The following is a 16,927-nucleotide window of genomic DNA, read 5'->3' as shown; positions in this document are numbered from 1 at the left end:
CAGGCACATGTGTTTGCATCGTCTCTAAAGACATGATTTTCTCTGTGTAAGTGGTTTGTGCTCAGGGTCTGCAGGCGAAGGATAAGACGGGTTCGAGTGACCCGTATGTTACAGTACAGGTGGGAAAAACCAAGAAGAGAACCAAGACCATCTACGGCAATCTCAATCCCATCTGGGATGAGAGCTTTCACTTGTGAGTTCATGAATGTTCGACTTGAAGCAAAATGTCAAAACAAAATCAAACCCTTTAGTTTCTTTTTTAAATTACTTATTTATTATTATCCAACTCTTTCTTAAAAGATGTACATTGATTATATGAGGTACGTAAGGTTTTGTTTTACATATATGTACATAACAAAAATAGCTTTATTACAATAATAAATATTAATGGGCGCTTTGTTGTGTTTTCGTTCCCCATGTACTCTGTGTAACCTAGTTTCTGTCTCCTGTTGATTATGTCATTTAGTTCAGGTGTGTCTTGTCCATGATCCTCATTTACTGATGTAATTACTGTCCACACTGCACGATTTTAGCCCAATTTTTCACTCACTGACAGGTTGAGTTTTTTTTCCAAGCAGTGTTATTGTAGTACCACTGAAATGCTATTGTAGTTTTTATAAATATTTTAAACTAGATTTTTTTTTTGCATTTTCATTTTAGCTATATTTTTTTGTAATTTTCTTGCATTTTTAAATTTTTTTTAAATTGTTTTTTTTTTTTTATTATTTATTTATTTATTTTTTTATGTCATTTTTGGGTATTTTAGTACATCAACTTAAAATGATATATATATATATATATATATTTAAATGTAGTTACAAGTAATTAAAATGTTTGTGTAATGTAAATGTTTTTAATTACCGATAATAACCCAGGTTGTGTCTCTGGTGTGCAGTGAGTGTCATAACTCTTCCGACCGGATAAAGGTGCGCGTCTGGGACGAGGACGATGATATCAAGTCTCGTGTGAAGCAGCGGTTCAAGCGGGAGTCTGATGATTTCCTGGGACAGACCATCATCGAAGTGCGAACGCTGAGTGGAGAAATGGACGTCTGGTACAACCTCGGTGTGTCTGAGTCGTTGCATAGATATTTTAGTTACGTCTCTATGAATATGATTTTGGAGGAATGATGAAAATCTCTCTGAACAGACAAGCGCACGGATAAGTCGGCTGTGTCCGGAGCGATCCGCATGCACATCAGTGTGGAGATCAAAGGAGAGGAGACTGTGTCTCCGTACCACGTTCAGTACACCTGCCTGCATGAGGTACATGCAAACTTTGAAAAATGCCAAATATCGGCCGATATATCGGTCGACCACTAGTTACATATATTGAAATCCCTGATAAACATATTGACATTATAGTTAGATACATATGTTTTTTGATGCATCAACCCAGCTAACAGGAAACACTCTCACAACTTTCACTAAGATTTTTTAAAGGGTTAGAACAAAATGTTCTTAAAGTAATGTTTATGTGGAGTATTAATATTTGATATACGTTCTCATAACAACATTCAGATCAACATTCTCCCCATCTTCCCATGATGCTTTGCAGCACATCTTCCACTACACCACAGAGAAGCAGAACAGCGGCGTGGTGAAGATCCCTGATGCCAAAGGTGATGACGCCTGGAAAGTGTACTTCGATGAGACGGCGCAGGAGATCGTGGATGAGTTTGCTATGAGATATGGAGTGGAATCGATCTATCAGGCCATGACGTAAGCTGAACGACTCCATGTTTACAATACTGATAATTACATTACTCACTTGAATGAATGAAACAATCAAACAAACAAGTGAATGCATCAAAGAGAACCTCTTTGAGGAAATTGAACAGTGAAAGTAGATGTTAATTGTCAAAAGTTGTTGACCTGTGGAGCTCCTAACAGGAAACATTGATGGGAATAAATATCAGATAGGAGGAAAAAAAATATTTTAATGCTTTTGTGTTTGAATGCAAAAGTTTCAGGTTTTTCCAGAAAAGCTTTACTTGTGCTTGTAATTTTTCGGCGTTCTCTCTGCAAAGTTTTGCTGATTGAAATAAAATGAGATGGGAGGAAAAAATATATATTTCCATCACCTTGTCACTTACGGGGCTCCGTAATGATCAAATAATGATTGTTATTTTATTGAATTACAAAACAACATGTTGATCGTTTATCTTGTGTAACAAAAGAAGTTACACTAAATCAGATTTGTTAAAAAAAAAACTAAATCAGATTTGGTCGAATTTGAGGTTTTCACAAAAATGAGTTAATAAAGCCCTCTCCTAGAGATCCCAATGCTCCAAATAGTAATGAAACGTCTAAAATTATCTTTATTTGTACGTTTTCTAAGAGGCATACATTTTTCTCTGCTCACTTGTGGACGACTGCTGCTTCTTCTCAACACAGGTTGTAGGGCTATTGTTTCGAAGTACAGCATTCCAGCTTTGTGAATATTCAGATCGAATTCTCAATAACAGTATCTCACTGGTACTAAAATAGCACAGCTGAAGAGCCATAATCATCTGTTCTGTCCTCTGGTTTCTGATGTTAATGAGTGTTACTGAGCTGTTCTTTGACCCATGCGTGTATTCAGAGCGCTGCTGGAAACACCTCATTAGCTTCCTGCCACCAAAGACGAGGACATCCATAATAATGAGGATATGATTCATGTTCTGATCAGTGGTCAGATCACCCTGAGTCTCAGGAGACTCTTAGTGTAGTGTGTGTCGTGAGCTTTAAAGACAACAAGCAGACTCTGCTGGAATGGGAAAACTCAAGCCTTGTTTAATCAATAAACCTCATTAGCTGGACACTATCACAACCTGTCTCTGAAATTATGATAAATTAGATATATTCCATCTTTGAACTTAGCCAAATATAAGTATTTGGGAATTGTAAAACCTCAATGAGATACGATTGGTTGTGAAAAATGTGAGTTTAGCATTTTTAAATTTAATTTGTCATTATGTGACATTGTTGAGAAATATAGAGTCTGACATTAAATTGAATTAGCATCTCTGATTTCAGGAAGAATTACTGTAATGTTAGGTCATTCCTTACTGTAGTTGAAAATGATAATCACTGTAAAAATTTTGAATGAAAGATATTGTGGAAAATATTTTGGTTGTTGTGTATTATTGTAAAGATTTTGCTAAAAAAAAATCGATTTTGAATGAAAATTATTTTAAATGTCAAGTATTGTGTAACATATTTTGTTAAAGTATTACTTTTACTGTTGTAAAGATTTTGATTGAAAATACTTTTGTGTTGAGATTTTAGTTTAAAATGACTTCTATTATTGTATATTGTACATTTTGAAATTTAATTAGGATTTTGGTTGAAAATGTAATTATGCAAATGCTTTTGGTTCAAAATGACTTATATTGTTGAATAGATTTTGGCTGATAATTACGTTTACCATGATAAAGATTTAGTTTGAAACTTTTATTATTGTAAAGATTTCAGTTAAAAATAACTTCCATTATTATTATAATAAAGATTTTGTTTGAAAATGACTTATATTGTGAATATTTTGGTCATAACGTCCACCTCTTATTTAACAGTCATTGCATTACAATCTTAATTATGAATGCATAAAGGAAATGTGTTTATCTTCAGTCCTGTAAATCTAAGTAACCTTGTCCTCTGTGTTTGTGTTCAGGCATTTTGCGTGTTTGTCATCAAAGTACATGTGTCCTGGTGTTCCTGCGGTCATGAGCACACTGCTGGCCAACATCAACGCTTACTACGCCCATACGACACAATCCTCCAACAACGTCTCTGCCTCCGACCGCTTCGCTGCCTCCAACTTTGGGGTCAGTTCAGATTTCAACCATTTCAAAATGACCTGCAAAACACTAGTGTGAAGTGTGTAGATCTTAAACTTATGGTTGGGGTCAGCAAGATTTTTTTTTAAATAAGTTAATACTTTTATTCATCAAGGCTGCAATTTCTAATTGATCAAAAGTGACAGTATAAGATGTTTATAATGTGACAAAAATCCTCATTTTGTCCTCATTTGTAAGCCGCTTTGGAAAAAATGTCTACTAAATGTAAATATAAAAGATTTTAATGAGGACTTTAATGCAATAAGAGCTTGCTCAAATACTGAGGTGCTAAACCATTTAGGGCTTTATAAGTAATAAGCAATATTTTAAAATCTATACAATGTTTGATAGGGAGCCAGTGCAGTGTTGACAGGACCGGGCTAATATGGTAATACTTCCTGGTTCTAGTAAGAACTCTAGCTGCTACATTTTGGACTAGATATATTTCGGAGAAGGTAAAATGCAGTTTTACAATTGCTAGAAATGTGATAGAAATGTTTCCTGATGATATCTTCCAAGGGGAACATGAAAAGCGTAAAAAATGTAACGGCCCTAGTACTGAGCCTTGAGGTACTCCATACTGCACTTGTGTTTGATGTGATATCACTGCTACAAACGGATGGCAGTCAGATAGGTACGATTTGAACCGTGCTAATGAACTTCCACTAATACCAATAAAGTTTTCTATTCTATTCAAAAGAATGTTGTGGTTGATTGTGTCAAACTGTATTTGCTGTATTTTTGATCAAATAAATGCAGCCTTGATGAGCGGAAGAGACAATTTTTTTTTAAAGATCTTACCTCAAACTTTTGCTTAGGGTAAAGCAAAGATACATCAAAATGTATATAAAAAAAAAAATTCTAAGTGTAACAAAATAAACAAAAAAATACAGCAGCCAGTCACATCATGTATACAAATAAACTACTGTATTTTTGTATTTTAAAAATACTAAAACATACTTTTACATGGGAGCATGAAATTTCTTCGCAAACCTTCCATTAATTGGCCTGTTCGATCTGTCGCTTCACCATTACACTGATTGATTTAGTAAACAACATTTGATAGTAACAGTTTTTCTCTGCCCGAGTCATGCAATAAATCTGATATATGCAAAAAATATTCATAACTTGTTAATTATTTGATTGTTAATCATAAATATGATAATATCTGTATGTGTCAGGCAGTCATTCATGCAATAGTATGCAAAATCATGATCCTACTAAACTACTAAGCTACTTAAGTTAGAGTACACTATTCAGCAACTAAATATTTATTTATCAGTCATATTAAATGATCACTGTGTTTTTTTAAATATAGCCAGAAACGTAATCAGAACAGAATTTATGAAAGAATATTAACCCAAATCCAACTCAGTCTATTGCAAACCACTGAAGCATAGACATCACATTAATATTATATTAACAAGTCTTTGCAAACTAATGAGAAGACCAATCAGAGGCTGCGGTTTTATGATTTCATCATGTAGACTTCTCACAAAGCATTTTGCAATACAAAACATTAAAGTATTTTGATACAAAATATGAATCCGATTTATCAACCATATCATATACAAATTACAAAGTTATGTATTTTATATTTGAAAAACATGCATCATAAATACTGCCCATCCTTGCTTTTGCTCCACAGTGTATATTGTACTTTTTTTTTCTGTGCAGAAAGAGCGCTTTGTGAAGCTTTTGGATCAGCTGCACAACTCCCTGAGGATAGACCTCTCTATGTACAGAGTATGTTCACATATTCAATAATATATCATTGATATTCAATAATATACCTCTATATCCACTGCTGAATTGTGTGGTAGAATGTGTATCTGTGTTTGTCACAGTTGTGTGTGTTTGTTTCAGAATAATTTTCCAGCTAGTAGTCCTGAGAGACTGCAGGACCTGAAGTCCACTGTAGATCTTCTGACCAGCATCACTTTCTTCAGGATGAAGGTTTGTTCTGATCATAGATCCTCAATTATTTAATGACATGCTTTTTACATTAAAATAATTTAACGACATGCTTTGTGAGTATTTGTGTCTTTTTTCCTCCTCTGAACATTTTATTCATATTCTGATGGTGCTCAGTGTTTTATAACTCTTCAGCAACATTTAAAGGCCTTTAAAGCCTCTATGTGTAAATGTGCATCTCCTCTCTGAGAGGAATCACTGTTGTGTGTTTTCAGGTGCAGGAGCTGCAGAGTCCACCGAGAGCGAGTCAAGTCGTTAAAGACTGTGTGAAAGCATGTCTCAACTCGACGTACGAGTACATCTTTAATAACTGCCATGAGCTCTACAGCCGGGAATACCAGAATGACCCAGTGAGTATGTGTGTGTGTGTGTGTGTTAAAAGGCACTGAAAAGTGCATGATAAATGCCATTTAAAAGCAGTTTATGGGAGAAAATCAAATGTGATACCTGAGATTTGCATTGCTTTTTTTAATTTGTAATATCGCATTGTATTTATTTGTTCTGTTGCTTACTAATTTGTTTATTTATCTTGTTTACTTGTCTTTAATAGTGGTTGAACTCCATATTAGCCTACAGTAGTTTTTGGAGTGGTATTGAAATTATAATTGGTAATTGTGAAATTTCACTAAAACATTGGTGTCTTAATAACCTTATTTATTAGAATACAAGGTTACATGGGTATTAAAAACACTTTATATTTCACAAATCAAGTTTATTTGTACATACTGATTTAATATAGCGTGGAAAAATAAAATCCTCTTAAATGCTGTCTGTCTGAAAATAAGTATTTCTCCTTTAACTACCATCCAAATAGTGACATATATGTGACGGGGTAGCTACCATGGTTTTTGTTAACATTTTAAATTAGGTTTTATTTTTATTATTTTGTATTTTAATTTTGGTTAAAAGTTTCAGTAATTGTTCTTGGGTTTTTATGATTCGTACAAAAAAAAATTTAATATGTTTTTTCAGTTAACATTTAGTATGAAGTAATAAATGCTTTTTATTTTAATTTAAGTTAATGATAATAATCCTGCCCCACTTTTTTATCTTCTGTTTGAACCTTTTTAAATGCTTTGAACTTTTACATTTGAAAATGTTCTGTTGGAAACTTTTAAATGCTTTGAACTTTTAAATTTTAAAATGTTCTGTTGGAAACTTTTAAATGCTTTGAACTTTTAAACTTTTGAATGTTCTGTTGCAAGCTTTGGTTTAACTGAGAGCATCACATTTGACTGAATGAGTTTGTGTTTGTCTCTTCATGCTAATTTGATTCTGTTTAGTAATTTACATTCAGGGCGCAGTGAGCGCTGAAGTTCTTCTCATAGAAAATGAAATATTGATTATGGTGGAGGTTTTGTGGCAGTTATGAATGTAGAAGAGCACAGTGTGACGTGTGTTTATCCCTCTCGCTCTCGCTCTCTCTGCATTTCCACTGCAGAACTTTATTAATAAGATGGAAGACACGTCTGGAGTTTGTGACACCTCATAACCACAGCACTGACTGATGCTCCTGGTGTGTGTGTGTGTGTGTGTGTGTGTGGATCTGAGATGATAATGGACCGTACACACAGGAAGCATTCTTGCATGCTCTCTGCATAATTTTTTTAATTGCCAATTTGTGCAAATGGGCGTCTTTCTTCAGTAACCATAAAAAATGACGGAAAGAGATATGTAAACATACTGAAGTCAAGATATGTTTACTACACAAAAAGGCACAAATAATTGTTTTCTGAAAAATCTAATCGAGCGTTTTTGCAAATATCTGCCAATGGGGTCAGACAAAAAAATCCACTTATTTTCTCTTTAACTTGTTTTAAAAAAAAATTCCAATTATTTTTCTTTTCTTGTTTTGTATAATTTAGCTGTTTCCGTTTGTCTGAATCTCTGTTTAGAGATGTTTAATTGCATATTGTATTATATTTTATTTATTTTGTATTATTTTATTGAATATGTTTATTATTTAGATACTTTTTTATCTCTGTTCACTTCTTTTCTAATGTTATGTTTTTAATTATGTTGTTATTTGAATCTCTATCTTGAGCTGTTGTATTTGCATTTTTCTAATTCTAAAAAAAAAAAAGTAATCTATTTTAAGACAATATAAATAAATAAATTGCTTTTCTAATTTTTTTTTTTTTGCAATTTTTCCAAATAACAAGATATAACATCTTATGTCATTTAGCATCTCAAGTCAATGTGTCTAGCTTACAGGATTGTTTGTTCTGGAAAACAAGTAAAAATACTGAGGAAGTACACCTGTTTTTGCAGTGCATGTGTCTTATGTTGAAGTATGTTTTCTGTTAGTATGTTTTACACTCTCATCTGTGTTCATATCCAGTCGAAGACGGTTCCTCCTGAAGAACAGGGTCCGAGTATCAAGAACCTGGACTTCTGGTCCAAACTCATCACCCTCATCGTTTCCATTATAGAGGAGGACAAGAACTCTTACACGCCCTGCTTGAACCAGTGAGTGTGTGTTCAGACCCGAGTTATCCCAGCATGATCCTTACCCAACCTGAAACCCAATGGTTAGAGTAATATAGAATAACAAAAGCGAGTTATATAACCTAAGAGAGATGTGTTCCTGTGCAGGTTTCCTCAGGAGCTGAACGTGGGAAAGATCAGTGCGGAGGTGATGTGGAACATGTTTGCTCAGGACATGAAGTACGCCATGGAAGGTAAAAACAGAGTAGTGAGCTACTTGTTAAAATCTTATTTTCTCTTATTGTTTATTAATTCACTTATTAATGTGTGTACATATATGTATTTATTGTATGACATACTCATTTTTTCTGTTATTATTATATTATATTATATAAGTTGTTTTAGTTCTTTTGTAATCCAGGTTCATCTTAAAATGTTTAAATGTATTTTTTATTATTCATTTATTTACTTTCACTTCTTAATGTTATGGTTTTAGTTATGTTTGTGTGATTCTCTCTCGAAATGTTCAACTGAATTTTTCTATTGTTTATTTATTTTATAATTTAGTATATTTTTATTTATTGATTTTTCCACACTTCCTAATCTATTATTTCCTCTGTCTTGATGTTTGAGTATTTTTTTCTTTACTTTTATGTTTATTTGATATATGATTTACTTGCTTGCTTTACTGTTTTCTTTTTTTTTTTTTTTTACTTTTTTTTTTATATTTTTCACAAAACAAAACACAAGAAAACATCCTCCGAGACAAGTTATATATACAGTATTGTTCAAAATAATAGCAGTACAATGTGACAAACCAGAATAATCAAGGTTTTTCGTATATTTTTTATTGCTACGTGGCAAACAAGTTACCAGTAGATTCAGTAGATTCTCAGAAAACAAATGAGACCCAGCATTCATGATATGCACGCTCTTAAGGCTGTGCAATTGGGCAATTAGTTGAATTAGTTGAAAGGGGTGTGTTCAAAAAAATAGCAGTGTGGCATTCAATCACTGAGGTCATCAATTTTGTGAAGAAACAGGTGTGAATCAGGTGGCCCCTATTTAAGGATGAAGCCAACACTTGTTGAACATGCATTTGAAAGCTGAGGAAAATGGGTCGTTCAAGACATTGTTCAGAAGAACAGCGTACTTTGATTAAAAAGTTGATTAGAGAGGGGAAAACCTATAAAGAGGTGCAAAAAATGATAGGCTGTTCAGCTAAAATGATCTCCAATGCCTTAAAATGGAGAGCAAAACCAGAGAGACGTGGAAGAAAACGGAAGACAACCATCAAAATGGATAGAAGAATAACCAGAATGGCAAAGGATCAGCCAATGATCACCTCCAGGATGATCAAAGACAGTCTGGAGTTACCTGCAAGTACTGTGACAGTTAGAAGACGTCTGTGTGAAGCTAATCTATTTTCAAGAATCCCCCGCAAAGTCCCTCTGTTAAAAAAAAGGCATGTGCAGAAGAGGTTACAATTTGCCAAAGAACACATCAACTGGCCTAAAGAGAAATGGAGGAACATTTTGTGGACTGATGAGAGTAAAATTGTTCTTTTTGGGTCCAAGGGCCACAGGCAGTTTGTGAGACGACCCCCAAACTCTGAATTCAAGCCACATTACACAGTGAAGACAGTGAAGTATGGAGGTGCAAGCATCATGATATGGGCATGTTTCTCCTACTATGGTGTTGGGCCTATTTATCGCATACCAGGGATCATGGATCAGTTTGCATATGTTAAAATACTTGAAGAGGTCATGTTGCCCTATGCTGAAGAGGACATGCCCTTGAAATGGTTGTTTCAACAAGACAATGACCCAAAACACACTAGTAAACGGGCAAAGTCTTGGTTCCAAACCAACAAAATTAATGTTATGGAGTGGCCAGCCCAATCTCCAGACCTTAATCCAATTGAGAACTTGTGGGGTGATATCAAAAATGCTGTTTCTGAAGCAAAACCAAGAAATGTGAATGAATTGTGGAATGTTGTTAAAGAATCATGGAGTGGAATAACAGCTGAGAGGTGCCACAAGTTGGTTGACTCCATGCCACACAGATGTCAAGCAGTTTTAAAAAACTGTGATCATACAACTAAATATTAGTTTAGTGATTCACAGGATTGCTAAATCCCAGAAAAAAAAAATGTTTGTACAAAATAGTTTTGAGTTTGTACAGTCAAAGGTAGACACTGCTATTTTTTTGAACACACCCCTTTCAACTAATTGCCCAATTGCACAGCCTTAAGAGCGTGCATATCATGAATGCTGGGTCTTGTTTGTTTTCTGACAATCTACTGAATCTACTGGTAACTTGTTTGCCACGTAGCAATAAAAAATATACTAAAAACCTTGATTATTCTGGTTAGTCACATTGTACTGCTATTATTTTGAACAAAACTGTATTAAAAAAAAAATAATAATAATTTTTTTACTGTTTTCTAATGTTATGTTTTAGTTCCTGTGCAGTTTGTGTAAATTAGATGTTTCATTTCATTTCTCTATTATTTAATTCCATCCTGATGTGTTTTATTTCAGTAGTTAATTTAGAGTCTGTATGACTCTCTATCTCTATATTTAACTGCATTTTTCTAATAATAATTAATTAAATAAACAAAGCGTGTGTTAAAAGGACTGGAATCATACTCTGCTTCTGTTCAAGCAATCATAACAAGTGTCTTGTAATCACATCTGTGATGAATATCCTGTTGTCTGTGATGTACTTCCTGTCTCTCAGAACACGAGAAACACAGACTGTGTAAGAGCGCTGATTACATGAACCTGCACTTCAAGGTGAAGTGGCTCTACAACGAATACTGCAAGGATCTGCTGTATTTCCAGAAGCGTGTGCCAGAGTATCCAGCGTAAGAGCAAACGTCACTATCACTGGGGATGACTTGATGGTCCTCAGTGGTCCTCGGGGAATAAAAATATCTGCACGCTGCAAATAGTTTTGTCTTTGTCTTGACAGATGGTTTGAGACTTTTGTGATCCTGTGGCTGGATGAGAACGAGGAAGTTTCCAGAGATTTTTTGCACGGTGCTCTGGTCAGAGATGCAAAGGACGGGGTAATTATCAGGAGTATACTGTTGGGTTTTTAATAGTGAGATGTTTGGGTGATAAGACACACAGAGAAGAGTTTAACACCAACATTAGCCTGAGAGTCCAATCACAATAACATACACACACACACACACACACACACACACACACACACACACACACACATTGGTCTGTCTGATGCATACTGGATAAAAACATCTGCTATAATTCTGTCTTCTGCTCATCAAGGCTGCATTTATTTGATTAAAAATACAGTAAATTTGTGATTTTTAAAAAAATACTTTAAATACAGTTAAAAGTGTAATTTATTTCTGAGATCAAGGCTGTATTTTTAGCATCATTCCTCCAGTCTTCAGTGTCACATGATCTTCAGAACTCATGACAATATACTGATTTCTGATTATTATCAATGTTGAAAACAGACAGTATTTTATGAAGACTGTGATGCATTTGATTTTTCAGGATCACAGATGAACAGAAAGTTCAGAAGAACAGCGTTTATTTGAAATATACATTTTTGTAACATTATAAATGTCTTTACTGTTAGTTTTTTTCAGCTATGTAATGCATCCTTCCTTACCGGCACCAAACTTTTGAACAACCAAAAATTGAATATGTAATATTATAAAAAATATATATATATTGAAAATATATAATGTATTCGATGGTAATGATTTTTAACTTTTTGCAATATGCCTCGTTTAGACAGATATTTCTCATTTTGAAAGCAATGCTTCCCAAATGTTTTTCATCAGCCGAACCCTGTTGATCAAAAATATTTACTTGAAGTCCTCTTGAAAAAAGTTAATATTTCAGTAATTTAGCATCACATTTGCATGCATCTTTTTTAGTAAGTGTTTCATTTTGTTCTTTTATTTACTGTGCATACTTAACAGCTTTTCATCACCTCACAGACCAAGTGTGGTCAGCTTCAAACGATGCTCTTTTATCCTCCTGTAGTTCCAGCAGACGTCGGAGCATGCGCTCTTCTCCTGTTCGGTGGTGGACGTCTTCTCCCAGCTCAACCAGAGCTTCGAGATCATCAGGAAGCTGGAGTGTCCTGATCCGCAGATCGTTGGGAATTACATGAAGAGGTTTGCTAAGGTGAAGTCAAGCATCACTCTTACTATTATTGCATGCACTAAGCTTTGACAGATCAGTATGTGCATCGTCCTTCATCGTTTGTGAGATTATATAAAACCTCTTCCTTTCTTTCAGACCATTGGAAATGTTCTTCTTTCTTATGCCGACATCATTGCCAAGGATTTTCCCACTCACTGCAAGAAGGAGAAAGTGGTGCGTCACATTAATGCATTTAGTTATAATATTGCATTAGAACATACTCATAATAAAGTCTGTGTGACTCATTAGATGGAGTTACAGTAACTGAAATGCTCCCAGAGGAAGAAAACACACACACAATGACTCTTTCAGCTCACAGCTCTTAATGAAGCTGTCACATTTAACACTATTCCTCACTTTCTATTGCTGCAGGCATTTCTTTTAATAGTGTGTGTGTGTGTGTTAATGTCGTTTAACCTTCTCTATTCTCTTATTTTCAGCCTTGCATCATTATTAATAATATCCAGCAGCTGCGAGTCCAGCTGGAGAAGATGTTTGAAGCCATGGGAGGGAAAGACGTGAGTTCATGCATGTTACAACATACCATTTTGACCTAAAAGTAGCATCAATATGATAGTTTTGTGTGAAGAATGGACACAAATATCAGGTATTGCAGCTTTAAAATGGTATTTTTATTGTAAGAAGTCTCTTCTGCTCACCAAGGCTGCATTTATTTAATTAAAAATACAGAGAAAATTTTGAAATATTATTATAATTTAAAACATCTGTTTTCTGTGTGAATCTGTGTTACAATGTAATTTATTTCTGTGATGCTCCGCTGTATTTTCAGCATCATTCCTCCAGTCTTCAGTGTCACATGATCTTCAGAAATCAGAATAATGATTCAAGAAACATTTCTGATTATCATCAATGCTGAAAACACTTTATTTTATTTTATTTTTTTTATTAGAAAGTTCAAAAGAACAGCATTTATTAATGTTTTGTAAAATTCTGCCACTTTTGATCGATTTAATGCATCCTTTCTGGATAAAAGAAAAAATTATTAAAAAAAATAAAAAAAAGTTCAAACTTACTTAGCCCAGACTTTTAAACAACTAAAAAAAAATATCTAATATAATAAAATAAAAAAATATATATTTTAGTAATCGAGTATTCTACCAAAAATTCCATCGATTAATCGATTAAACTGTAAAATGTGTTTTTGCTTAATTAAAGTGCAATATTAATAATGCAAGAGAAAATAAGACTCCTGTGTCTCTTAAAATGAACAACTAAGTTTCCTTTTTTAGAAAAAAAATATTTATATTTTCTAAATGCATAGAATGCAATGCATACATCAAAAATAAGCATTTAATTATTACCCATTTCTTTGTCTGTACTTGTACTGTGAACAATGAAAATAAAGTTGACAGATGAATTTAGTGCATTTAAGTGCCATTCATTTGGGGTTTTAAATAAAGCATTTTCTGAGATGCACATTAAACATTAAACACAAAACATTAATTTAATTTATATTTTAATTATTGAAAATTAAGCAAACTTAGCTTTTTGGTAAACAATGGGGATTTACTATTAAAAATAAAACATGGAAGAAATGTTGTGCGATTAAACCTTAAAATATGTACATTCTGCCGAACAATAGTCTTTAACCGGACTTTTATTTTGACGGGTTGACGTACCTTTACAGCTCTGTGTATGTGACGCTAGTTTTACTCAAATCTGACATCCACGTAGTTTGCAAATGAGATAAACATCTTGCTATTTACATAACAAGCCACTCCATTCATACTCTTCTGTATTTGCATTATGCAGAAATGATTCTTTTAGTATGTTAAGGTTTTGTATGTTGCACACATGAACCAAATATGAAAATAATGCAGATCCCAACATTCAAATCTAATAACGATTTCCATCATCTATGCTATTTTCATTCATTTACTGAATAACATAATCTCTGCCCTCTGTTTTCATCCGTAAATCTCTCTCATTTAACAACTTTTCCATCATCAGTCCATCCATTCATCATCCCATCCATCCCCTCGTTCTCTTCTGAGTCATCCGGCAGTAAAACATCCCACGCTCCATCTTTAGCACCATCTCTGACTCATTTCTGTTTTACTTCCTGTTCACCTCTCCTCACATCAGTCCCGTAATCAAACATGTTTGCCTGACAGCTCATTATTCTTGCTTTCTCACAACATTTGCATCATTTATGACTGATATCATGAATGCTGCCTGACAAACAATCACATTCATGAATATTTATGACGTGATGCATAATTCAGATGCATTATAAATGTTGGTCAGCTTTAATAGTCTAATTCACCGCAGGCACATTTCTGGAAACCCATTATTCACTGAATATTCAATAAATCAACAGCTTCCTCAGTGCATACTAAAAAGGTTTGCTGGATTTCACAGTGGGGGCGGAGCCTTAGTGGTAAACAGATGCCATTGGCTGGAAAGAGAGGCGTGATGTCATCAGTCAAGTCACATATATTTGCATACTAAACAGATGGTTTCAAAGCAGTTTCACATTAATAAACAGGAACATAATAATGTTAATGATGTAAACTTCATCAGTTATGAAACAAATTCAGATTCAGCTAAAAAGTGACTACTGAAGATAGTCATTATTCAGCTCAGTTCAATTCAATGTTGATTTAATTCAGTTCAAATGACAATTTAAATGTTGCAAAACTAATTAATAATACAAATTTAACTCTACTATAAAAGTATAAAATACAAATTTAGTTCAGGTTTTGTTCTCATCTGATAGTTAGTCAAAATTAAAAACAAAGTTTTTTTTTACTGGAAAACTTCAATTTATTTATTTTTATTGTTTATTTTGTAGTCAAATAACTTAAACTAAACTAAAAAATATGCAACAAAAAAAAAGATTAAAAAACTTGGTTAAAAATTACATTAAAAACATATAAATAGAAAAATAGAAAAAACTAATCAAACTATTAATAAAAAATATAGTAGTATAAAAGTGCAATAATAAATAAACTGAAATAAAAAAACAATAAATAATAAATAGACATTTGAAAAAATATATATGACAAAAAAATAAAAATATGCACAAGAACAATACAAAGCTAAAAATTACTAAATGAAATTAAAAATTTAAATTAAAAAATTTAAAACTTATTAAAACTAACTTTAATAAAAAGTGTAAAAGTATCTCATTGATATTAAAAGTATCTCTGGTGTCAGTGTAGTTAAATAGATAATATTACTGAATATTAATCATCTTCTAAACCTCAGCTGAGCAAGTCTAATTTAAAAAAATGAAATCAGACTCATAATTGCGTTTTTATTTTATTTTTTTGCAGTTAAACACGGAGGCCAGTGACTTTCTGAAGGATCTACAGGTCAAGCTGAACAATGTGTTGGATGATCTCAGCAGGATATTCGCAGTGAGGTTGGTTTAGAGTACTGGAATATTTACAGCGTTTATTTGAAACAGAAATCTGTTGTCACATCATAAATCCGTGAGATGTTTCTGTCGTGTGTCTGCAGTTTCCAGCCGCACATCGAGGAGAGCGTGAGGCAGATGGGAGATATTCTCAGTCAGGTGAAAGGAGCAAACGTTCCTGCTAACGGTAACGGCAGCTTAGCGCAAGACGCCGACTACGTCCTGCAGCCCATCATGGACTTCCTGGACAGCAAGTGAGAACACACAAATCACGTGATCACTGTGATCAGAAACTGCTGTTTGTCAGCTTTTTAGTGCTTTGTGGTGTGCTTTAGTTATTAAAACTGTGCCGCGTTAGAAAAAAGATGACTAGAAGCAACTTACTGTGCATTCACTGCCAGATGACATTTTTAACATGTAAGAAAAGTCACTAACAAATTAAAAACATGCAAGAAAAAAATTCACATTTAAAATTTGCATTAAAACAGACTTTTTGTGAGTTTCCTTGTAGTGTTTACCTACATTTTAAACATGAATTAATGATTAATTTTTTTTTAATAAACAATAAAAACATGCAATTTAAGTTGCTTTAAAAAAATGTTTTAATTAGTTTTATCTACATTTTAAACATGAATTGATTATTAACCTATAAAAGTTAAATAAAAGTACAAAATTAACATGCAATTTTTAAAATAGCATTAATTTTTTTTTACGTTTGCCTACATTTTAAATATGAATTAACAAATTTAAATATAATTAAATCAAACACTAAATTAAATTTCAGAAATTAATAGATGTTGCTTTTTAAAAAATATATTAAGATTTTTTTTTTTATAATAAAACATGCCATTTTAAGTTGCATTGTTTTTTTCTTTCATTCATGTGTTTACCTTCAGAACAGTTTTTTACATGAATTTTAAATCTCTTTTTATTTGTCAATTTTAAAAGTTATTTATATGGATTAATAATTAATTAAGAGATACACTATCTTTTTAAATATTGGACCATTTTAAGTAGCATCAGAAAATGTGATTTAATTGTAAAATCAGACTCCGGACATTTTTTATTGCAGTGTCAGGATCAAACTTGAACAAAGACTAACGCAGAATACAAATAAACAGCAGTAAAGGTTTCATA

General features: G+C 33.1%; 1 protein-coding gene across 1 annotated transcript in view; it reads left to right on the top strand.

Annotated features, from left to right (window-relative positions):
- LOC113045219 (protein unc-13 homolog A-like) overlaps positions 1-16,927 on the top strand; it is a 59,627-nt gene that overhangs the window by 33,218 nt on the left and 9,482 nt on the right. The window contains exons 18-34 of the mRNA XM_026205444.1: positions 52-193; positions 896-1,065; positions 1,150-1,265; positions 1,558-1,721; positions 3,652-3,805; positions 5,495-5,563; positions 5,684-5,773; positions 6,007-6,141; positions 8,133-8,260; positions 8,387-8,472; positions 10,961-11,087; positions 11,195-11,291; positions 12,247-12,390; positions 12,505-12,582; positions 12,849-12,926; positions 15,708-15,796; positions 15,895-16,044. Of these exons, the coding sequence (XP_026061229.1) occupies positions 52-193; positions 896-1,065; positions 1,150-1,265; positions 1,558-1,721; positions 3,652-3,805; positions 5,495-5,563; positions 5,684-5,773; positions 6,007-6,141; positions 8,133-8,260; positions 8,387-8,472; positions 10,961-11,087; positions 11,195-11,291; positions 12,247-12,390; positions 12,505-12,582; positions 12,849-12,926; positions 15,708-15,796; positions 15,895-16,044 (2,017 nt within the window). The remainder of the gene's footprint in view (positions 1-51; positions 194-895; positions 1,066-1,149; positions 1,266-1,557; positions 1,722-3,651; positions 3,806-5,494; positions 5,564-5,683; positions 5,774-6,006; positions 6,142-8,132; positions 8,261-8,386; positions 8,473-10,960; positions 11,088-11,194; positions 11,292-12,246; positions 12,391-12,504; positions 12,583-12,848; positions 12,927-15,707; positions 15,797-15,894; positions 16,045-16,927) is intronic.

Source organism: Carassius auratus, chromosome 27 (genome assembly GCF_003368295.1).
Source record: "Carassius auratus strain Wakin chromosome 27, ASM336829v1, whole genome shotgun sequence".
NCBI classification, from domain to species: Eukaryota; Metazoa; Chordata; class Actinopteri; order Cypriniformes; family Cyprinidae; genus Carassius; species Carassius auratus.
The sequence above is the reverse complement of the archived record's forward strand: the minus strand, read 5'-3'. Positions and strand labels throughout refer to the sequence as shown.